We start from the raw sequence: 24740 nt of genomic DNA on the forward strand, positions 1-24740 counted from the left end.
GAGAATGATCGAATGTCCCTCCTGGGTTTGATGTGATGTTCAAAACAAGATGTCACAGAAGCTAACAGCTTCTGGGACAGGCGGAAGCCACAGAGCTACTGAGGCAGACCCCATTTTGGGCTCAAGATATCTGCCAGAGGAGAGGTGTCGGCCCTGCCTGGGAGGGCTTTGCTGTAGCACCTGAGGGAGCCACCTTGGTTCCCAGATTCCCGCCGAGACTAGTCTGCGCAGGTGAGAATGTGGACCACAGAAGCTAACAGCTTCTGGAACAGGCCCTGTTTCCGGCCTTCATCTTCTGCTGAGAAGCAGGTCCGAACTCCAGATATCTGTGCACCTTCCCTGCAAGAGGAGAACTAGCCTGCAGAGAATGCTCTAACCACAGAAACTCAGGAGAGAGCTAGTCTCCCATGTCTGCTGATAGAGCCTAACAGAATCATGAGAGGAACAAGCTCTAAACAGAGACAACTATAACAACTAACTCCAGAGATTACCAGATGGCGAAAGGCAAACGTAAGAATCTTACTAACAGAAACCAAGACCACTCACCATCATCAGAACCCAGTACTCCCACCTCAGCCAGTCCTGGGCACCCCAACACACCCGAAAAGCTAGACCTGGATTTAAAAGCATATCTCATGATGATGGTAGAGGACATCAAGAAGGACTTTACTAACTCACTTAAAGAAATACAGGAGAACACTGCTAAAGAGTTACAAGTCCTTAAAGAAAAACACGAAAACACAAACACATAGAAGTCCTTAAAGAAAAAAGAAAAACACATCCAAACAGGTGATAGAAATGAACAAAACCATACTAGACCTAAAAAGGGAAGTAGACAAAATAAAGAAAACCCAAAGTGAGGCAACTCTGGAGATAGAAACCCTAGGAAAGAAATCTGGAACCATAGATGTGAGCATCAGCAACAGAATACAAGAGACGGGAGAATCTCAGATACAGAAGATTCCATAGAGAACATTGGCACAACAATCAAAGAAAATGCAAAATGCAAAAAGATCTTAACTCAAAACATCCAGGAAATCCAGACACAATGAGAAGACCAAACCTACGGAGATAGGAGTAGATGAGAATGAAGATTTTCAACTTAAAGGGCCAGCAAACATCTTCAACAAAATAATAGAAGAAAACTTCCCAAACCTAAAGAAAGACATGCCCATGAACATACAAGAAGCCTACATAACTCCAAATAGACTGGACCAGAAAAGAAATTCCTCCCAACACATAATAATCAGAACAACAAATGCACTAAATAAACATAGAATATTAAAAGCAGTAAAGGAAAAAGATCAAGTAACATATAAAGGCAAGCCAATCAGAATTACACCAGATTTTTCACCAGAGACAACGAAAGCCAGAAGATCCTGGACAGATGTTATACAGCCACTAAGAGAACACAAATGCCAGCCCAGGCTACTATACCCAGCCAAACGTTCAATTACCATAGATGGAGAAACCAAAGTACGCCATGACAAAACCAAATTCACACATTATCTTTCCATGAATCCAGCCCTTCAAGGATAATAACAGGAAAAAACCAATACAAGGACAGAAACCACACCCTAGAAAAAGAAAGAAAGTAATCCTTCAACAAACCCAAAAGAAGACAGCCACAAGAACAGAATGCCAACTCTAACAACAAAAATAATAGGAAGCAACAAATACTTTTCCTTAATATCTCTTAATATCAATGGACTCAATTCACCAATAAAAAGACATAGACTAACAGACTGGCTACACAAACAGGACCCAACATTTTGCTAATTACAGAAAACCATCTCAGGGAAAAAGACAGACACTACCTCAGAATGAAAGGCTGGAAAACAACTTTCCAAGCAAATGGTCTGAAGAAACAAGCTGGAGTAGCCATTCTAATATCGAATAAGATCGACTTCCAACCCAAAGTTATCAAAAAAGACAAGTAGGGGCACTTCATACTCTTCAAAGGTAAAATCTTCCAAGAGGAACTCTCAATTCTGAATATCTATGCTCCAAATGCAAGGGCAGCCACATTCATTAAAGTAACTTTAGTAAAGTTCAAAGCACACATTGCACCTCACACAATAATAGTGGGAGACTTCAACACACCACTTTCATCAATGGACAGATTGTGGAAATAGAAACTAAACAGGGACACAGTGAAACTAACAGAAGTTATGAAACAAATGGATTTAACAGATATCTACAGAACATTTTATCCTAAAACAAAAGGGTATACCTTCTTCTCAGCACCTCATGGTACCTTCTCCAAAATTGACCATATAATTGGTCACAAAACAGGCCTCAACAGATAAAAAATATTGAAATTGTGCCATGCATCCAATCAGATCACCATGAACTAAGGCTGATCTTCAATAACAACGTAAATAATAGAAAGCCAACATTCACGTGGAACCTGAACAAGACTCTTCTCAATGATACCTTGGTCAAGGATGGAATAAAGAAAGAAATTAAAGACTTTTTAGAGTTTAATGAAAATGAAGCCACAACATACCCAAACCTATGGGACACAATGAAAGCTTTTCTAAGAGGAAAACTCATAGCTCTGAGTGCCTCCAAAAAGAAACTAGAGAGAGCACACACTAGCAGCTTGACAACACACCTAAAAGCTCTAGAACAAAAGGAAGCAAATTCACCCAAGAGGAGTAGAAGGCAGGAAATAATCAAACTCAGGGGCGAAATCAACCAAGTGGAAACAAGAAGAACTATTCAAAGAATCAACCAAACGAGGAGCTGGTTCTTTGAGAAAATCAACAAGATAGATAAACCCTTAGCCAGACTCACTAGAGGGCACAGGGACAGCATCCTAATTAACAAAATCAGAAATGAAAAGGGAGACATAACAACAGATCCTGAAGAAATCCAAAACACCATCAGATCCTTCTACAAAAGGCTATACTCAACAAAACTGGAAAACCTGGATGAAATGGACAAATTTCTAGACAGATTCCAGGTACCAAAGTTAAATCAGGATCAGGTTAATGATCTAAACAGTCCTATATCCCCTAAAGAAATAGAAGCAGTCATTAATAGTCTCACAACCAAAAAAAGCCCAGGACCAGATGGGTTTAGTGCAGAGTTCTATCACACCTTCAAAGAAGATCTAATTCCAGTTCTTCACAAACTATTCCACAAAATAGAAGCAGAAGGTACTCTACCCAACTCATTCTATGAAGCCACAATTACTCTGATACCTAAACCACAAAAAGACCCAACAAAGATAGAAAACTTCAGACCAATATCCCTTATGAATATTGATGCAAAAATCCTCAATAAAGTTCTTGCTAACCGAATCCAAGAACACATCAAAACAATCATCCATCCTGACCAAGTAGGTTTCATCCCAGGGATGCAGGGATGGTTCAATATACGGAAATCCATCAACGTAATCCAGTATATAAACAAACTCAAAGACAAAAACCACATGGTCATCTCGTTAGATGCGGGAAAAGCATTTGACAAGATCCAACACCCATTCATGATAAAAGTCTTGGAAAGATCAGGAATTCAAGGCCCATACCTAAACATGATAAAAGCAATCTACAGCAAACCAGTAGCCAACATCAAAGTAAATGGTGAGAAGCTGGAAGCAATCCCACTAAAATCAGGGAGTAGACAAGGCTGCCCACTTTCTCCATACCTATTCAACATTGTACTTGAAGTCCTAGCCAGAGCAATTCCACAACAAAAGGAGATCAAAGAGATACAAATTGGAAAGGAAGAAGTCAAAATATCACTTTTTGCAGATGATATGATAGTATATATGAGTGACCCTAAAAATTCCACCACAGAACTCCTAAACCTGATAAACAGCTTCGGTGAAGTAGCTGGATATAAAATTAACCCAAACAAGTCAATGGCCTTTCTCTACACAAAGAATACAGGCTGAGAAAGAAATTAGGGAAACAACATCCTTCTCAATAATCACAAATAATATAAAATACCTTGGTGTGACTCTAACTAAGGAAGTGGAAGATCTGTATGATAAGAACTTCAAGTCTCTGAAGAAAGAAATTAAAGAAGATCTCAGAAGATGGAAAGATCTCCCATGCTCATGGATTGGCAGGATCAACATTGTAAAAATGGCTATCTTGCCAAAAGCAATCTACAGATTCAATGCAATCCCCATCAAAATTCCAACTCAATTCTTCAACAAATTAGAAAGGGCAATCTGCAAATTCATCTGGAATAACAAAAAACCTAGGATAACAAAAACTCTTCTCAAGGATAAAAGAACCTCTGGTGGAATCACCATGCCAGACCTAAAGTTGTACTACAGAACAATTGTGATAAAATCTGCATGGTACTGGTATAGCAACAGACAAGTAGACCAATGGAATAGAATTGAAGACCCAATAATGACCCACACACCTATGGTCACTTGATCTTTGACAAGGGAGCTAAAACCATCCAGTGGAAAAAAGAGAGCATTTTCAACAAATGGTGCTGACACAACTGGCAGTTATCATGTAGAAGAATGCAAATTGATTCATTCCTATCTCTTTGTACTTAGGTCAAATCTAAGTAGATCAAGGAACTCCATATAAAACCAGAGACACTGAAACTTATGGAAGAGCAAGTGGGGGAAAGCCTCAAAGATATGGGCACAGGGGAAAAATTCCTGAATAGAACAGCAATGGCTTGTGCTGTAAGATCGAGAATCGACAAATGGGACCTCATAAAATTGCAAAGCTTCTGTAAGGCAAAAGACACTGTCAATAAGACAAAAAGGCCACCAACAGATTGGGAAAGGATCTTTACCGATCCTAAATCAGATAGAGGACTAATATCCAATATATATAAAGAACTCAAGAAGGTGGACTCCAGAAAATCAAATAACCTCATTAAAAAATGGGGCTCAGAGCTAAACAAAGAATTCTCACCTGAGGAATACAGAATGGCTGAGAAGCACCTGAAAAAATGTTCAACATCCTTAATCATCAGGGAAATGCAAATCAAAACAACCCTGAGATTCCATCTCACACCAGTCAGAATGGCTAAGATCAAAAATTCAGGTGACAGCAGATGCTGGCGAGGATGTGGAGAAAGAGGAATACTCCTCCATTGCTGGTGGAATTGCAAGCTTGTACAACCACTCTGGAAATCAGTCTCACGGATCCTCAGAAAATTGGACATAGTACTACTGGAGGATCCTACAATACCTCTCCTGGGAATATATCCAGAAGATGTTCCAACCGGTATGAAGGACATATGTTCCACGATGTTCATAACAGCCTTATTTATAATAGCCAGAAGCTGGAAAGAACTCAGATGCCCCTCAACAGAGGAATGGATACAGAAAATGTGGTACATTTACACATTGAAGTACTACTCAGCTATTAAAAAGAATGAATTTATGAAATTCCTAGGCAAATGGATGGACCTGGAGGGCATCATCCTGAGTGAGGTAATCCAATCACAAAAGAACTCACATGATATGTATTCACTGATAAGTAGATATTAGCCCAGAAACTTAGAATACCCAAGGTACAAGATACAGTTTGCAAAACACATGAAACTCAAGAAGAACGAAGACCAAAGTGTGGACACTTTGCCCCTTTTTAGAATTGAGAACAAAACACCCATGGAAGGAGTTACTGAGACAAAGTTTGGAGCTGAGATGAAAGGATGGACCATCTAGAGACTGCCATATCCGGGGATCCATTCCATAAGCAGCCTTCAAATGCTGACACCATTGCATACACTAGCAAGATTTTGCTGAAAGGACTCTGATATAGCTGTCTCTTGTGAGGCTATTCCGGGGCCTAGCAAACACAGAAGTGGATGATCACAGTCAGCTATTGGATGGATCACAGAGGCCCCAATGGAGGAGCTAGAGAAAGTACCCAAGGATCTAAAGGGATCTGCAACCCTATAGGTGGAACAACAATATGAACTAACCAGTACCCCCGGAGCTCTTGTCTCTAGCTGCATATGTATCAGAAGATGGCCTAGTTGGCCATCAGTGGAAAGAGAGGCCCATTGGTCTTGCAAACTTTATATGCCTCAGTACAGGGGAACGCCAGGGCCAAGAAGTGGGAGTGGGTGGGTAGGGGAGTGGGGGGGGGAGGGTATGGTCGACTTTTGAGATAGCATTGGAAATCTAAATGAAGAAAATACCTAATTAAAAAAAAGAAAAAAAAAACAGGAAGATGTGTGGGAAATACTTAAGAAAAAGGGTGATTGGTAGTAACTTAGTACTCCCGGAGTTTGTCACTGTTATTGTAGCTACCATGTGTTGTGATGACAAATTGTCCTAGTTAGCATCAACTCTCAACTTGATACAGCTTCAGATCTCCTCCGAAGAGTCTCAGTTGAGTATTTGCCTTTATCAGGTTAGTCGACAGACTTGTCTGTGGACAGTCTCTTAATTGTCCTAATTGATATAGGAGACCCCACTCACTGTGGGTGGAACCATTCTGGACAGGTGGTCCTGGGCTGTATTAGGAAGCTAGGTGAGCAAGCCAGCAAACAACCTCCTCCAGGATTCCTGTTTCCAGTTCATGGCTTGTGTTCCTGTTCAGACTTCCCTCAGCGTTGGGCGTGACCTGGAAGTATAAGCCTTCCTTCCCCACATTGCTTTTGGTCAGAGTGTTTAATCACAGTAACAGAATGAAACCAGGACAGCTGTTAATCTGTCGTCTCTTAAGATTGGCTTTCTAATTTTCATGTCTCTAGAAGTTTGAACAGCATGTGGCTAGCCCCCAACTAAAGGCATCGTGTTGATGACCACAGAAAGAAGAAAGGTCTGCCCCCTGTCCACACTAACCATCTGCCCCAAACTCGGCCTCTTTGTTGTTTTTCCTCAAAATATTAATGAGGGGCCATGGAAGATGGCTCACTGGTTAAGATCACCAGCTACTCGGCTTCAACTCCCAGCACCCACATGACAGATAACAACTCTCTGTAAGTCCAGTTCCAGGAAATCCAACACCCCCTTCGGGTCCCCAAGGACATTGCATGAACCTTCTGGTCCTCTAATGGCACTGTACATGTGTGGTACATACATGTAGACAAAATACCAATATACATAAGATTTTTTTTAAAAAAATTTAAATCTCAAAAAATTATATATTAAGCAATGTCCCACCTCATGCCCATCTCTCCCCTTTGTGACCACTGAGTGTTTAGGTCACCTGGGACTCTATCTGGATCAGACAAACCCATTGCAGCTACTTTTCAAGTTTCCTGACTTCTGGGTCCCATAACCATATTTTGCATAAATCTTTTATCACCAGCTCTGGAATGTTGCACATATAGAGATCACTCTATTCTGCCAAGATGGAATAGAATATGAAGAAGACATGGGATTGTGGGTTAGGAACAGGATCTGGAGAGGTAGAACACCCTAGAGGTGGGGAGGGGTAAGGAAGATGGCCCAGTGGGTAAACTGCTTGGTACTCAAGTGTGGAGATAGGGGTTTAGATCTAAGCAAATTGTGCAAATGCCCACCAGGTATCTAGTCTGTCTGTAATCTCAGAGTTTGGGAGGCAAAAACAGGGGATCCCCAAAGCAAGCTTGATAGTTAGACTTGGCAGATTAATAAAGTGAGTTCTGGGTTCAAGTGAAAGACCCTGCTTTAAGCTAGGAAGAATCCACACTTTGTCCTCCACACTAATAAAACACATATATGTGTGTGCCTACACACATATATCCATATACATGTAAATACACATGTACATGTGTACATATCACACAAATATGCATGTAAAGAAGGGAGAGAGAGAGAGAGAAAGAGGAAGAAAGAAAGAAAGAAAGAAAGAAAGAAAGAAAGAAAGAAAGAAAGAAAGAAAGAAAGAAAGAAAGAGAGAGAAAGCAGGGAGGGAAAGAGGGAGGGAGGGAGGGAGGGAGGAAGGGAGGGAGGGAGGGAGGGAGGGAGGGAGGGAGGGAGGGAGGGAGGGAGGGAGGGAGGGAGGGAGGGAGAGGGAACAGGAATTTTAAAAGGGAAATAGATCCCAGTAACAAGGAAACTCTAAGCAACTTTGAGGAAATGATCGTTTCCACTAAAAGTACCCCATCCCAATCCTGCCCACATGGTAATCGTCCCTTTTACCCTCTACAATTTTATAAGTAGGCCACACACATTTTTATTCAAAACATTGGTAATACTGTTGAATAGAACCTGGCAAGTCCAGACTGGGAAACTTATGAGTGCACACAAGAAACTCAAGGTTCTGTGCTTGACAGAGCTGTGCCTTGTAAGGCAATTCATGACTGATGGTAAGCTCAGCTCTAGGGAATCCAATGCCCTTTTCAGGATTCTGTGGGTACTGCGCGAGCGCGCGCGCACACACACACACACACACACACACACACAGACAGACAGACAGAGACAGAGACAGAGAGAAAGAAATTTAGAAAAAAAAAACTTTTTTAAAAAAGTAAACCAAAGGTTTCTTATATTTTCCTTCTAAAATGTGTGGCATCAGACTCAGGATCTCAGTGGAATCTCTAAGTAGTCACAGGCGGCACCATGTGCTCTGTGTGTGTGTGTGTGTGTGTGTGTGTGTGTGTGTGTGTGTGTGTGTGTTCTTTATATGTAGATTTTAAAAGACATGAAAAAGTACACCCAGCTCCATCTCACTTCCTGGAGATCACCGCTGTGTGCACTTGGGAGGATTTCTGGACATGAGTCTCTCTTCCATCTTTCCTTCCTTCTTCTTTTCTTCCTTCTCACTCCCACTTTGGACCTCGAGGACTGCGGGTCAGCTCTATCTCCCATGCCCGGCAGGGTACCAGCATGTGCTCCTTCACCTTGCTTCCATTTTGTTACCCTCTTCACACCCAGCTTTCACTTCCTATCTGCTTTCCCACTCTCCCCGCTGGCAGCCACCCCTGGGTGCTGTATGTGTTTGCATCATTGAAGAACATGCTGTGCTTGCGTATTATTAACCTACATAAACAATACTTGCTATATATTTTATTCTCCCTCTCTCTCTTTCTCTCTCCTCTCTCTAGCCCTCCCTCACACAAGTGTACATGCACACACACACACACACACACACACACACACACACACACCTCACTTGGAGAGTCCCAGTGAGGGACTGTCTGAATCAGGTTGGCTTATGGGCATGTCTGTGGAGGATTGTCTTGATTGCCTTAGTTTATATGGGAAGAACCATCCTGAAATCAGCGTGAGTCTTGGACGACTGTATAAAAGTAGAGGAAGCTAGGTGAGCACACAGCACACGTGCATTTACTTTTCTCTGCTCTTGACTGTTGATGCAATGTTATGTTGTGACGAGATGCTTCACGCTCAAGTGGCTGTAAGTTTCTTGCCATAGACAATAATCTGAAATTGTGAGCCAAAATAAACCCATTCTCCTCTGTTCATTTTCATCGCAGCACTGAAAATAAATCTAGAAATGAATATATATCCGTATATATACACACATGGGCATATGCACACACACACATCCATTTATATTGTAATTAGTTCATCTGACTGGGTGTGGCTACTTGCTGCACCATGTTGGAGAATGTCTCACATTCTATCTATACTCTATAAGTGGCTTCTACCTCGCACTGCCAAGACCAACACTACATCTGTCCCCATGGACATACCCATATGGATCTGATTTTCAGAAGTATACAGTGAAGAATGAGATTTCTGACTCGCAGGGGAATACATCTTTAGTACCGCTAAGTGCTTCCAGATTGTTCTTCAGATGAATATAATTCTTTTCTATTTTATTAATAAAAGATTCTCAAACCATAAACTTTCCTCCTGGGACTGGAGAGATGGCTCAGCGGTTAAGGGCACTGATTGCTCTTCCAGAGGTCCTGAGTTCAATTCCCAGCAACCACATGGTGGCTCACAACCATCTGCAATGGGATCCCATGCCCTCCTCTGGTGTGTCTGAAGACAGCAACAGTGTACTCATACACTAAATGAATAAATAAATCTTTTATAAAATGAACTTCCCTCCTTATGGTGTAGTCTGTGTCTCTTAGGGTACTCACAGGAGAGTGGTGGCAGCGGTACCTACCTCTACCACACTCCCGGGTACAGTCAGCATGGGCTCCCAGTTCCCTGCCTCTGCTCTGGCAACCACTTACTCATCTGCTTTTTGTCTCTGTCAGTTGTCTACTCTGGACATTCCATGTAAGCACAGTCAATCTACATGTGACCTTGTTTGTCTGCCTTGTTTTCTCACTTAACTTAGTGTTTGGGCCAGCAAGATGGCTTGGTGGGCAAAGGTGCTTGCTGCCAAATTTAAGGACATGAGTTCAATCCCCAGGACTCACATAGTGGAAGGAGAAAACCGACTTCCACTGTCTGTCCTCTGACCTCCTTACATGTGCATACATGTGCACACGCATACCCATGTCTCCTAAGGTTATCCACATTGCATGTATACCCATGTGTCATTCATTTTACAGCTGAGTAATATTCCATTGTGTGGAGACATCAAGTTGTATGAATCTGTCAGCTGATGAGTGTTTGAATTGCTTTTGGGTTTTTGAATAATGTTATTTATCAACCATTATGCTATGATGCCAAAGATCTGTATATAACATGTGTAAACATAGGAATAGTTGGAGGATGCTATGCTATGCTGAACTGTGGAACTGTGGTCAGAGTCACCATTCAAACTGCTGTGCTTTGTTTTGTGGCCTGGCATGTAGTCTCGCCTAGAGTTATGTGTTCAAGGCCATGTGTATCCTGTTGTTGTTGGCTTTGGAGTTTGTTGCCATGGTCTGTTCATTGAGTTCTATATATCTTGAATTTCCTTGTTGATTTTCTGTGCAATTATTTTATTTACCATAAATGAAATACTTATTATTTAAAGGCAGGGTCCTTGGTAGCTCAGCCATGCCCCAGTGGATGGCCCCACATCCCTGCATATATGAGTAGAATAAATTGAACTCAGTACCTTATAAAGAACAAAAAGGGGGGTATGGGACTGGGAATGGGGAGGAGTGGAGGGTGACTATGATCCAAAAATGTGTGTTTGCATGTATTTGTGCATGTGTGTATATATGTGTATAAGTGTGTGTGTGTGCATGTGTGTGCGTGTGTGTAAATATGTGATACATGTTTGTGTGTATATCTGTGTATATGTGCATGTATGTGTGTTTGTGTGCATGTGTATTGGGTGTGTAATTCTCAAAGAAAAATATTATAAATGAAATATTTAAGTCTTCAACTACTACTACTGAATTTTTATCTGTCCTTCAATTGTCATGCTTTCCTTCATGTATTTTGAGGATACACATGTGTTCTTAGGTACACACACATGTGTCCTTCCTTATCCCCATGTTTTTTAAAGGCCTTTTTCATTTTTTAAAGACCTATTTTATCTGACACAAATGTGAACATGTCTGTTTTCTTTGACACTGCTTGCATGCCATCTGTCCTTTTACCCTGAGCCTATCTGTGGCTTTCAATCGACTGCATGTGACTTCTAGAAAGCATGCTGTTGGTTATATCTTTCTATCACTTTATAGATTGACCTCTTTTTTCTTGAGACGGGGTCTTGCTGGGGAGTCCAGAATTGTCTTGAACTTTGGATTCTCTTGTTCTGCCTCCCACTGCTGAGAATTTTATAGGTGTGAGACAACACACCCAGCAATTCCTAGTACTGGATGAGAGGGCAGCCTGATCATTTAGAAGATATTCTATGTAATCTATTTCAAGTATTAGGTTTGATAAGTTTTGACATGTGTGCACATCCATTAAAAACTCCAACCCAATCAAAACATTTCCATTTTCCCGAGCCCCATCATAAACAATGCACCCCCCATCTTAACTGCTGCCATTTCCATCACCGTGGGGCACTTTATGTCACCGGCGAATACTTTATTGTTCTTGAATGCTATAAAAGTTCAATTATGATGCACTTCTTATATCTGATTCATTTTGCTCAGCATGTTTTAATATTTTTTCATGCTGTGATATTAATAGCGTATTATTTTCTATTATTAAGTCTCCTCTTATCAACATACATCTCCCTCCTGGATTCCTGGAGTAGAATTTAGAGGTCACAGAGCAGGCCCATGTTTCAATTTATAAGACATTTTTTAAAGCTCACTTAGACCACTGGACACCTCTCCTAGCAGTGGCTTATAAGCCACCATTGCCCCAGATCTTGCCTTTTGGATGTGACCTATGAGTTTTGGAGGAAGTCATCTTACTTCTTGACACAGTCTTTCAGGATCAAATTACAGGATAGAGTACCAAGTTTAATGTGAACTCCTTTGATATGTATACTGAATATTCAAATACCTATTTTAATGAGATGTCAAGTCCATTGTCCATTGGAAAAATAAGTTTGTCTTATCTGTAGTTATTCTAAATGTGTGTGGGGTGTGTGTGTGTATGCACCTATGTTTTGCTTGCACATACATATGTCCTCTTCTAGTGTGCAATGCCTGGGAAGACTGGAAGAGTGTGTTGGACTCCCTGGAACTGGAGTTACAGATGATTGTGAGCTGCCATTTTGAAGGTAGGGAATCCAGTCCAAGTCTTTTGGTGCTGCTAACCCCTGAGTCATCTCTCCACTGACTTCCACTTCTTTCCGTAATATCTTTTACTGGTTAGATGCTTTACACTTTACGAAGTCCAGCAGTTCTGTTTTTATAGTATTACGTTAAGTGAGAGCTCTGCCCAAACCCATGCCGTACTGTATTTTGTTCTCGATGCTCTACAGACTGAACTTCTATATTTAGGCCCATGATCCATATTGCATCATATTTTGTGGGCTTTGTTTCTGTGTGCTCCTCTCTTTGTGGCTCATCAATGGCATTTGGTGATAGCACCTCACTTTCTCAGGAGGGTGCCATTAGCTCCCTCATTGAAAATCAATAGCTACACTAGTAGCATCTTGGGATACAGGCTCACTCTGCAACCCAGGATGACCTTGAACTCATGATCGTCCTGTTTCAGTCTCTGCAGTGCCTGACATCAGGCCTGACTGGTACTGGATCAATATACACAGCCTTCAGCCTTTAACGCCTTTTAAAAAATACCTACTGAATCTTTTGCTAGTATTAACTCTGTAAGCAATTTCTACAATTTAAACCAATTTTTAATGTCTAAATAATTAGGTAAGCAAGCACAGGGTTAATTTCTTATCAGTGCTGAGCTCTGTAATGAACGAAGCACAGCCCTGAGCAGGCTGTCAAACCTTACCCAGCCATGTAAGCCGGGTGGGTAATGTTAGCCACTCTTCAACATACACTCTTGAAGATTCTGTGGGGGGAGAGCTTCAAATTCTTACATGTCAGAAGAACAAGCTGAGTGTGCAAATGTGAAATAATAGAATTAGGAGGCACTAAGATGGGAACAAGCTCCAGGGAGCGTTTAAGGGTTCCATGGTATTTTTAATACCCTGTAGGACGTCATCCCATTTAGTGGATAAAGAAAGGTTAGAGGCTCATGTAGTGAAGCCACCAGAGATAGCCTTTCCCAAGCCTGACCTCTTAAGCGTCAGTCCTTACAGTCTCCAGATGTGAGCACTCAGAGACCCTCGAGGTCTTATCTGAAGATCACTCACTCAGCCCTTGGCTTCATACTGAGAACAGGTTACAGGGGGGATCTGGTGTGGTCCTCTGCTCTCCGGATCCACAGAACTGATTTGGGGCTGTGATGATATTGTTTGCAAATCAGAATCTTATTCTCAGAACATCACCAGCAGTCGGCCAATTGAGGGCTAGCAAAGGCCCTGCTTTCCTTTTCACCAAGCATTTGGACCGGAAGCGGGATGCTGCTTTTGTACTGGCTTTGTTTGCAAAGATCTGACGTCCTGGGAACAAACGTATAAGTGACTATCAAATAGCTGCTCTTGCAGCAAGCTGTGGTGACTTGGGAGTCCCTAGGTTTTCACCATAATAAGCTTACATAATAAGCTATCTCACAAAGGGATAGACTCAGGGCATGCTTCAGCCTTTAAGGTCTAGGCACTTTATGAAATATGGATTTCTTGATGTAACAATAATTGTTGAAGATATTATTGGGGCTGGAGAGGGATGTCAGCAGATAAGACCACAGCTTGGTTCTCAGCATCTACATCAGATGGCTCACAGTTGCCTTAAGTCCAGGTCCAGGAGTCTGTCACCCTCTTTTGACCTCCATGAGCAATGGCACAGATGTACAAATACACACACACATACCACCATACACACCACACCACACACATCACATACACCACCCACATACACACATACTGCACACACCACACCACAGGCACATCACACGTACCACATGCATACACACACACACCCCACCATACACACTACACACATCACATACACCACACACACACACACACACACACACACACACCACAAGTATGATGGTTGATACTGTCAACTTGGCAGGGCCTAGAATTACCTAGGAGACAAATCCTGAGACACAGCTGTGAGGTGGTTTTCCGATCAGGCTGAGGTAGGAAGACCCACCCTCAATGGGAGGGGCATCTTTCCAGGAGGATGATTGCTCGGATTGGCAAAAGCAAGGTGAGCATAAGCATTCACCATTTCCTGCTTCCTGACTGTGGGTGCAACGTGACCCATTGACTCACACTCAACAGCTATGGCTCCGTCACCATCGTGGACGGCAACCCTCAGACCGAGAACAAGAGCGCACCTTTTGTCAGGGGTTTCATCCTGGCAACCCAAAGAGACTGAGACAGATACATCCCAGGCTCCCTGAGGAAACGGTGTTGGGACTTCACTGCTGGCTTTGCCCTGATGAGATGCCGTGCCATGAGCAACTTAAATTATAATTTGTCTTAAGGATTAAATTAAAAAATGTTTTAGCTCTACTCATCCTGTCCGACTGTGGGGCAAGTTGGCCAGGCCACCAGACTGAAGAACTGGTAAGGCCGAGTGAGCTCAGACCCCAGGAATCTCAGAGACTTGAGATCTGCAGAAGTCAAGCCATTCCCTACCCATTTCTGTACCTGCTCCAGAACATGGTAACCATGACATCCCACTGAGAGGACCACGACGGTCAGTCAAGCAGGGAAAAACAGCTGTAGTCCTTCCCCATGCAAATAGAGCATCACTAACATCCAGACTGAGCCAATAGGAAACACCTATCCCTAAATCCCTGCCACTCCTCAGTGTGGAATAAGGTATACAAGTTATTTCACCAAGGACCATCTAAGAGCGGCTGTTTTACTGAGCTGTAAACTCTTCCTTTAGGGAAAAGTTCTGTCTCCCTGTGCATCATTGCTGCACTTTGGACCCGCCTGGCTGGCCATGCTCATGCTGCTGCTGCTGCTGCTGCAATATTGGGACCTCGGCTACCTACCCTGCATGGGCTCTCCAAAACTCCTCACTTCTCTTTTGAGAGCTGTAACACTTCCAGCACTCCTGGTTGGACCCTTGCCCTGTGGAACCTATTCATCTGGACGCCGCTTTGCCATCTTGGCAGACAACAAACGACATCCAACAACTAAATATTGGCTGAGGTATTCGCTGGGTAGAACTGAGCTCTGAGACCTCAATGGTTGGGGAAATCACAGAAAAATTCCATTTTTGGTGTTAAATGCTCCGAGGAACTTGGCTCTGTTCCTGATTTCTGGTGTAGACCATGCAGCTTCCTAGACATTCTCTTGGTGAAGAACCCTACAGAGCTCAACCTGCTCATTGTAGACCTGGGACAGGAGTGGACCTGAGTGTAGAACAACAGGGCTTTATCCATCAAGATATCCCTCTGGGGGTGGAGTTCCAATACTGTACACTTTCTCTTCATAATCTTGGTCATTAATCATCCGGTGATATCTAGTGAGCACCTGCCTGGGTCATATATTCCACAATCTACCCTCAAAACTAATTTTAAGTTACCTTATGCTCTGAGAGTTAAATCCCATCCCAAGAGTCCATTCTGGCTTGTTTGACATCTCTGTTCCTTACAGAACTTTCAATCCAGAGCACAGGGTCTCAGGGTCTCCTGATTGTCTCTCCCCACCTTCTCAAACTCCAGGGTCTCTCAGCTTGGGCATAACCGACATGAGTTTGATACTGCCTTGCTGTGACAGCATCTGACCATTAGCACTCTTCCCCATTTCTAGTTGTGACAACTATCAACATCTCCTGGGGTTTCCAGATGTTTGAGTGGGGGAGCAGAAATCAAAATTGCCATAGGTGAGAACCATGCTGTAATCCCACAGGAACCTACAACACTAAGAACACCAACAAGCCCATCCTGACAACTATATACAGCTTTCAAGGAAAACTTAAGTTGATCGGGTTCAATCCACTCTGTTTCCAGTCCTTAATGCATGCTGGAGACACCTGAGCTACTTGCAAAGGGCTAGCTGGGCATAAATATTTTCTAAAATTCCCATGGAATATTCAATTCCTACACAGTACTGACAAACTCTGAGCTAATTAGGTTTTGGTAGCCATCAAAGAGGAAAAATAAATACTTTAAACACAATTAATATCCCCCAAATTTATTTAAACTAGAAAATATCCAGGTAATTTCAGACTCAGAAAATGAATTTATATGCCCATAGGTTGCACAGCACAGGATATCACAGATGTTTCTCATTCGTTTCTTGTTCTGTTAGTCTTGCAAAGCACCTGGGAAAACTTGCTGTTATCTAGAAACGCCGGACTTTTAAACAGTTGCAGTGAAGGCATGCCCTGATACAGAACAGTTCTTTCTCTGGTTGGAAGTAACATCAGTTAAAGAAATGTCTCCAGGAGATGCTGAGGAGGGCTGGCAGGGAAGGAGACAGAGAGCCACTAAGGAAGAAAGGCCTCTGTTTCTCCACAAATGAACATTATCAAACGGCTACCTTGTCCCTTCATCCGTGCCTCAGTAAAACTGGGAATAAAAACAGTAAACATGGCGCATGGAAATCAAAGGTCCGGAGTGGTGTTTCTACAAAGCCCACACCGTCTGGAAGTTGCCGATGCCCTCAGCTCAAACACCCTCAGTCGGCTAGCAAGCTTCTGGAAGGCATAAGGCAACGCTCAAAGCCCCCTGCAGAAGAAAGGGCAACTTGCTCAGGTCACCTGAGTTTCTCATTTGAGAAGAATGCGGTGGTCATTTACCTCAGACAATTGCTGTTGGGATCAAACTGGATAAGGCACGTGGAAGCGTCTCGGGGGGTCCTAAAGCCCGAGCTTATCCTTTTGTCCCAGGGACTTTATCTACCTCCAACTTTAGTCCACCAGGTAGAGTCCACTAGCTTTTAGTTTGGGCTTCTGGGGATATGGATGAGAGTAGCCACCGACTATTAAAAATGTCTCTCCTAATGGCTCACTCTAGTGCTAAAAGACAGAGTGATGTATTTTTCCCGACCAAGGTTATAATCATATTTTAGGTTATTATATACTTAAAGACCTGGAAATTAATTGATGTCATCTAAAATGCAGAGGAGCGGGAGATTAATCTGACAAATGGTTTCCATTAAAAAGAAAGCCATTCAGTTTCCCAAATTTATCTCGTGTCCTGAGGTTTCTAAATGCCACCACCTTCTTCCAGCTGCTGTCTGCTGCTTTCTCCAGCCCTAGGATGGGAGAAGATGGATATTTACTAGTGATGGTGCTCAGCTTGGTAGAGGGTTAACCCTTTGTTCCCCACTTCATAGGTGTTAAGTGCATCCACTGTTTGGCCTTTCAGTTTTAGAATGTATTTATAGATTGTGAAAACAGAACCTTTGATCACCTTTGATCACACAATTTCATACAGGGTAAGAAGTCTCTGAGGCCATCCAGCCGAGCACATAGTCAAGTTTCCAAAATCTTAGCCATCACCTAGGAGTAAGGTCTTCCATCAGATACCCGTCATAAACAGTCAGTGCTATTCTGGGGAGGGGTGACTGGTAGAGTTTTTCATGGATGCCTTTGGGATTTTTTTTTGTCCCAGTCAGCTAGAGAGGGTTGGGTAGATGCCCCCACCCCAAGTCTGCACAGGCATACAGATGCCATCTTTTCTGAAGAAAGAACAGGATGAATGGTAACTCTAGACCTGGTCATGCCACTACATGATGACGCTGAGTTCGTGTTTTTCTAGATTGTTCTCAGCTGGTTCTGCCTTCACTTCTGGGTCAGGGTTCGAGTGATGCATTTGGATAAAAAGAACATAGATGAGACCTCCCAGGACAGCTCCAATCATAGGGCCCACGACAGGTATCCACCAGAAGTTATTTCCAAATCTGAAAGCAAACAAGAAACCAGTGAGACATTTGTTGGCCACCTTTGTATCACCATCCTGTTATTCACCAGGTCTTTCTTGTGTTCATACCTCTCTTTAATATATATATATATATAATGTATATGAGTTCAGTGTAGCTGTCTTCAGACACACTAGAAGAGGGCATTGGATCCCATTACAGATTGTTATAAGCCACTATGTGGTTGCTAGGAATTGAACTCAGAACCTCCGGAAGAGCAGTCAGTGCTCTTAACTGCTGAGCCCTCTCTCCAGCCCTCTCTTGAACTTGATAATTGTTATTCACCTTAGCATGGCCATTACCGTCCTGGACTTCCCAGTATACCTGGTAACAGGGACCCAGTCCAGTGTCCTAATGACACCAGGGAATGATTGTATCCTATTTACTTTCCCTTTAGAGAACATGGCACTTGGGCAAATGAGGTGGTTCGGTGGGTAAAGTTGCTTCCTGCCAAGCCTGATGGCCTGTGTCCCATCCCCAGGACTCGTGTTGTTGAAAGGAGAGGACCAACTTCTTGCAAGCTGTCTTTTGACTGCCACAGATGTGCACAGTGGTGTGTGTGTGTGTGTACCCACACACGTCCTATACACCCCCTCAAGGAAAATGTAATGTATTAAAAATATATATGCTTCCATGAATCCGTGGCCAAGGTTTGAGGGCCTCTAGAGAGGCTATTCAGTAACTGTCTTTCCTATACTGTGAAAAAAATGAAGCTTGGGGGTTATGAATGAAAAAAAAAAAGGGGGGGAACTCAGACTATGTGAACAAGTTCCCAGGACTCTGGAGTTAATGCCCACAACCAAATAGTGAAGGAAGGAAGTCTAAACCGGTATGTGAATTATCTCCTAATTACCTATTGAATATTGCTAGACCATCACATAGCTTTCATGGCACAGCCCACGGGTGCACTCTGCAAGGCTTCACTTCTCTTTTGAGAGCTGTAACACTTCCAGCACTCCTGGTTGGACCCTTGCCCTGTGGAACCTATTCATCTGGGCTCCACTTTGCCCTCTTGGCAGACAACAAACGACATCCAACAACTAAATATTGGCTGAGGTATTTGCTGGGTAGAACTGAGCTCTGAGACCTCAATGGTTGGGGAATCACAGAAAAATTCCATTTTTGACATTAAATGCTCCGAGGAACTTGGCTCTGCTCCTGACTTCTGATGTAGACCATCCATGCAGCTTCATAGACATTCTCTTGGTGAAGAACCCTACAGAGCTCAACCTGCTCACTGTAGACCTGGGACAGGAGTGGACCTGAGTGTAGAACAACAGGGCTTTATCCATCAAGATATCCCTCTGGGGGTGGAGTTCCAATACTGTACACTTTCTCTTCATAATCTTGGTCATTAATCATCCGGTGATATCTAGTGAGCACCTGCCTGGGTCATATATTCCACAATCTACCCTCAAAACTAATTTTAAGTTACCTTATGCTCTGAGAGTTAAATCCCATCCCAAGAGTCCATTCTGGCTTGTTTGACATCTCTGTTCCTTACAGAACTTTCAATCCAGAGCACAGGGCCTCAGGATCTCCTGATTGTCTCTCCTCACCTTCTCAAACTCCAGGGTCTCTCAACCTGGGCATAACTGACATGAGTTTGATACTGCCTTGCTGTGACAGCATCTCTGGCCATTAGCACTCTTCCCCATTTCTAGTAGTGACAACTATCAACATCTCCAGGTGATCCCCACCACCACCACTACCACCACCACCACTACCACCACCACCACTACCACCACCACCACTACCACCACCACCACTACCACCATGAGGGTCTGCACATGCTAGCAAAGATGTGGTTCCAGGGGACAGTGAGGTTTGTTAAAAAATTCTATTTAAGCGACTCCAAAAGAGCAACTTCTACCATCACTTAGGAAAAACAAAGCACATAAAATGTATTATTTAAGGACATATATGGCTAGGGAAAACTAGTTCTAAAACTCAGGAGAGTGATAGACATTCAGAATAGGACCAGAAAAGCAGGCTGGCAGGAGGTGCAGACAGGTGCCTTTGAAGACTTCACACAGCACAGCACAGTTCTGCCTAGATTCTGGCATCCTAGTGAGAACTCACAGGGAGAGGCCCAGAGAGCATCTCAGTGGGAAAGCCCTTGCTCAGCATGTACAAGGCATAGGGTCTGATCCCCAGAGCTATAAGAAACCAAAAACCTTTCTGGCTGACCTAACAGAGAGCATGCCGATTCTAGAAGGATCCGTGCCTGTTCTTTGCATGATTGTGCTTGGTAAGCACAGACTGTCCCTCGTGGCCATTTTGTTTAGAGTGGATTTTGTCTGCTTGAGATAGGGTCATAGCTGCAGTCCAGGGTGGCCTGGGACGTATTATGTAGCTCAGGTGTCCCTCAAACTTTGATGGATTGCAGCCTTCATAGCTGGTTGGTTTACAGCAGACTTTGATCAGAGGGGACAACAGAGGACATCACCAGAAAGCAAGAGCTCGGTCCTGGCCTCCAGAAGAGCTGGCCTCAAACCTGGGGGGGCAGACTAGGTGTCTGAGCTCCAGTGCCTTCGTTCACTTGGGGCATGCAGGGAGGGACACGGTCCCTGTCTTTGGTCACCAGTGTGGGTTACATGGCAGTGGCTATCAGATGATACTCTTACTTTGTGCAAGAGGTTGCTTGACCTGATGCCTCAGGGACCTTCCCCACCCCCACCCCTACCTCCGTCCCCAAACCCCAAATCCAGATGCACCCTGCTATGAGCAGTGGGCAAAGGGTGGCTGCTTTCTCCTCAGAGTTTGAGAGACCCTTCCAGAAGCCTTGTCTGGAAGTAAGAACGCTATCCCTGTAGCAGCCTTTTTCAGTTGTTCCATGGTTTCTTTTTTTTTTTTTTTTTTTTTTTTTGGAGTATCTCCCGCCTCAGCTGAGTAAGATACAAATCTTCCTGTCACTGGTGGGATCCTGTCTGCTTTATCTCAAGCTGGGCACAGCATGACAGACACAGAAGTCTTAAGTGGAGGTGCTCAGATGTGGGTTACCCGCAGGGCACTGTCTCTGTGCGCGCACACAGGGTAGCCATTATTTACACTATGTTCCTAGGACTGCCAGGAATGCACATAAGTAAGTGTGTGTGTGTGTGTGTGTGTCTGTGTGTGTGTGTGTCTGTGTGTCTATGTGTGTGTATACACAAGTGAGGGTATGAATACAAGTGCATGTATGTCTGGAGCCCATGTTAGGTGTCCCTGTACTCTCCCTATATTGTTCTCTGCTTTATTTCGCCTAGGAAGGGTCTCTCACTGGGGTGGAAGTTTCCCTTTCAGCTAGGCTGGCTGACCAGAGGCCAGCAAGCTCTCTGGATATTCCAGTGCTGGAATTACAGGCACATACAGCTATGCCTTTGGGCATGGATTTTATCCTTCAAATCTCTCCTTTTTCAATTCATCTTGTATGGTATGCCGGGTTAATTTTGACTAGTTGGCCTCGTAAACACACCAAACTTCTGCCCCAAATCTTAGTGTGCCAGCTGATTTGGAAATGTCCTTCTCCTCACAGTGACTCTGCACATCTAGTGCCCAATAAAACTCTGCTTAGAGAATGAAGGACTCAGGAGTCCTTAGGCAACATCAGAAGATGTTGATTATAGATTTGACTTGGTCACAACATCCATCTGTAGCCAAGTTATATAATAAAAATGGTTCACATTTAACCAGCGTGTACATAGTCTCTGCTTTCTGGTCCACAAGCTCCCACATCTCCTAGTCATGGCTCAGCCCTCTCTGCTGAAGCACAGGGCCCATCCTTTTCTCTCCTCCCTACCATTGGTACTTACGTGAAGACCTCAAATCCCCATCCTGCCAGAGCAGTGAAGAGCCTGGGGCCGAGGTCTCGAGCAGGGTTCATGGCACAACCAGAGTTGAGTCCGAGAGAACAGGAAATGACAATGATTAGGAGGCCAATGACAACGGGCTCCAGGCCTCTGGGGACCCCCAGGTTTCTGGAGTCAAAGATGGCAAAGACAATCAGAAGGAGGAACATGGTAGACACCACCTGGAGGGGGAGGAAACATTCCAGAGTTCAGTCTGTGTTCTACACACTCAAAGTCACCCATTCTGTTAAGAGATGAAAATGTCAGGGGTCTGAAACCCAGAGCCAACACAACAGTTAAGAGCACTGGCTGCTCTTGCAGAGGACCTAGGCTCAGTTCTCAGTGCCCATACGGCAGCCCACAACCATCTGTAACTTCAATTCCCAGGGATCTGACGCCCTCTTCTGGCCTCCACAAGCGTTGCAAGCATGTGCTACACAGACTCATCCACCTAAAATAAATAAACCTTAAAAAAAAAAAAAAGTGAAACTACGGAGTGGACAGGCACATGGCTCTTCCTTCCATAAACACACTAGAAGCAGACACTGACAGGATCATCCATGGCAGCTTGGGTACCTGCCAAAGGTCACATGGTTGGTCCAGCTCCAGAGGAGACTGGTCCTCAACTACCACACTGTCTGCTAAGCTGCTAGTCAGCAACACTGAGGGACAAGGGACACGATAAGAACGTGAAGGAAGGCTGGTTTAGACAGCAGGCTGGAAAGCAACCGAGGAACAAGCAAAGTAGGTGGATGGAAATTTCTTCATGGGAAAAATCACACTGATGAAATGAGAGGGGAAATCTGCTTTGTAACAAAGAAACAAGACAGTAGCAAAGTTAGAGGGGGAGACCCGTTCTCTCCCGGTCTTCTAGTAAAGCCTAGCACGCGCCATGTTCCCGAAAGGTAACCCCGTGGTAACTTATCCAAGTTCGTGCATACAATTCAACAGGTCACACTCATTCCGCAGAAATAATCTAAACTACGGAAAATTATTTTTAAAATGTATATGTGGCTTGTCGTGCTGGAAACTGGAAGTCATTTAAGCAAACATCAGTCATGAGAGAGATGATTGCATCCCATGATGTCTATGCCACAGCTTACTGCAGTGACACTAAAATCTCAAAACAGCACCAGCGGTGGATAAAGGTGCTTGCTGCCAAGCCTGGCCCTACATCAACCCCCTGAACCCGCATGGTTGAAGGAGAGCACCAACCACCAAAAACGTGTTCTCTGCCCTCTGCATGCGTGCTGTGGCATACACAGGTATGCATATTCATATATACACCAAATACATGGAAAACTAAAAAAATAGAACTGTCACCATAAACATTAAAGGGACTCGGAAGTGGCGGTGTTTTGCTGCTCTCTCCACTTTCTAAACTTTCTAACCAACCACTGCTCTGCCACCTCGGTGACAGCGGAGGGGTGCTGAATACGTAATGTCCTTCACACAGAGTGTGACACCTTTCTAAGGTGCATAGCATGTCCACCTCACTTGTGGTCTGTGTGCTTCATCTCACGGAACTGTTGTAATGATCTTGGTGTGGTAAGCCATGCTGTGCTCCTTACAGATGGGTAAACTTAGGTAAACAGAGGTTGAGCCACGTGCTCAGGGCGTGAAGAAGAGTCAGGATGGCACAAGGAGCCTGTCAGGATGGCACGAGGCAGATGAATTTATAGTTTAATCTCTTTGGTGTTTCAAATATTTTTTTCCTTGAGAGAGGTTCCTCTGTGTAGCCCAGACTGTCCTGGAACTTGCTCTGTAGACCAGGCTAGCCTCAAACTCATAGGTCCAACTGCTTTTACTTCCCTAGTGCTGGGATTAAAGGTGTGAGCCACCACCACACAGCAAGAATTTGTATTTTGAAAGATCTCCAGAGAGTTCCAGTGTCTGCGGTGCCTTTCCTGATCTTCCGTGGCAGAGTGGAACCCTTGGTTGTCCTTGTGCCTCAACTTGATTTATTATCGCTGCCCTTGTCACCTCGAACCACCTGTTCACTCGCCAGTGGGACACCTGATCTGGATGTCGAAGAACATGCTGGAGCCACAGGTATCTAACAAATGTGTGTTAGCTAGAGGAACTAAAGGCAAACAATGCTTGCATGTTGTCAGAGGGCAACAACTAACACCACTGAAATACAGTGCTCCAAGGCACAGTAGGAGCAGCCAGCAGCTCTCTTGGGTGCTGACTGACTGTATGTTGGCATTTTCCTGGACTTTCTAAAGACACAGGAAGGCAGAGAGCCTTCAGGCACTGGCTAATGGTTAGAGTAATGGGGATTTCTAATATTTATTCTCTCTACCTAGCTGTGTACAGTAACTGCTTAAAAGCAATACTTCCTGGGGGAAATGGCACATTACTCTGAGATAAGGACATAGTGAAGAAAGTTCTGATGAAGGCAGGTCACTGCCGTCCAGATCCCATGTGATTCTCCAAGGCACGTGACAAAACATCCTAAGGCTAGGAATCAGGAGAATATGTGACACTCTATAAGAGTCCATCAGGACAGAAGAGAAAGGGAAGGAGAGATGGCCTAGGTAGAGACATTGCTGTTGTTGATTGCCTGGTAAATATGGGGCTATCGGGTATTATTTGTGCCATTTACCAGAAGGCTAAGCTGAGGCCTTAAGAAGCTCTGAGTTCACTTGCGCAAGGACAGACAGGTGGTCAGCAACAGGGCTCAGATTGGTCTCTCTAGAACAATGCAGGATTGCTAAAGAGATTTATGCTGCTATTTTGCCTTTGTGGTGCT

General features: G+C 43.8%; 1 protein-coding gene across 1 annotated transcript in view; it reads right to left on the bottom strand.

The window, feature by feature from the left end:
- Positions 1-16408: 16408 nt before the first annotated feature.
- Positions 16409-24740, bottom strand: part of Aqp9 (aquaporin 9) — a 45176-nt gene continuing 36844 nt past the window's right edge. The window contains exons 5-6 of the mRNA XM_021172079.3: positions 21950-22167; positions 16409-18137 (exon numbers count right to left, since the gene is read on the bottom strand). Of these exons, the coding sequence (XP_021027738.1) occupies positions 17963-18137; positions 21950-22167 (393 nt within the window). The 3' untranslated portion in view covers positions 16409-17962. The remainder of the gene's footprint in view (positions 18138-21949; positions 22168-24740) is intronic.

Source organism: Mus caroli, unplaced genomic scaffold, assembly GCF_978045245.1.
Source record: "Mus caroli unplaced genomic scaffold, Mus_caroli_1 scaffold_11, whole genome shotgun sequence".
Taxonomy (NCBI): domain Eukaryota; kingdom Metazoa; phylum Chordata; class Mammalia; order Rodentia; family Muridae; genus Mus; species Mus caroli.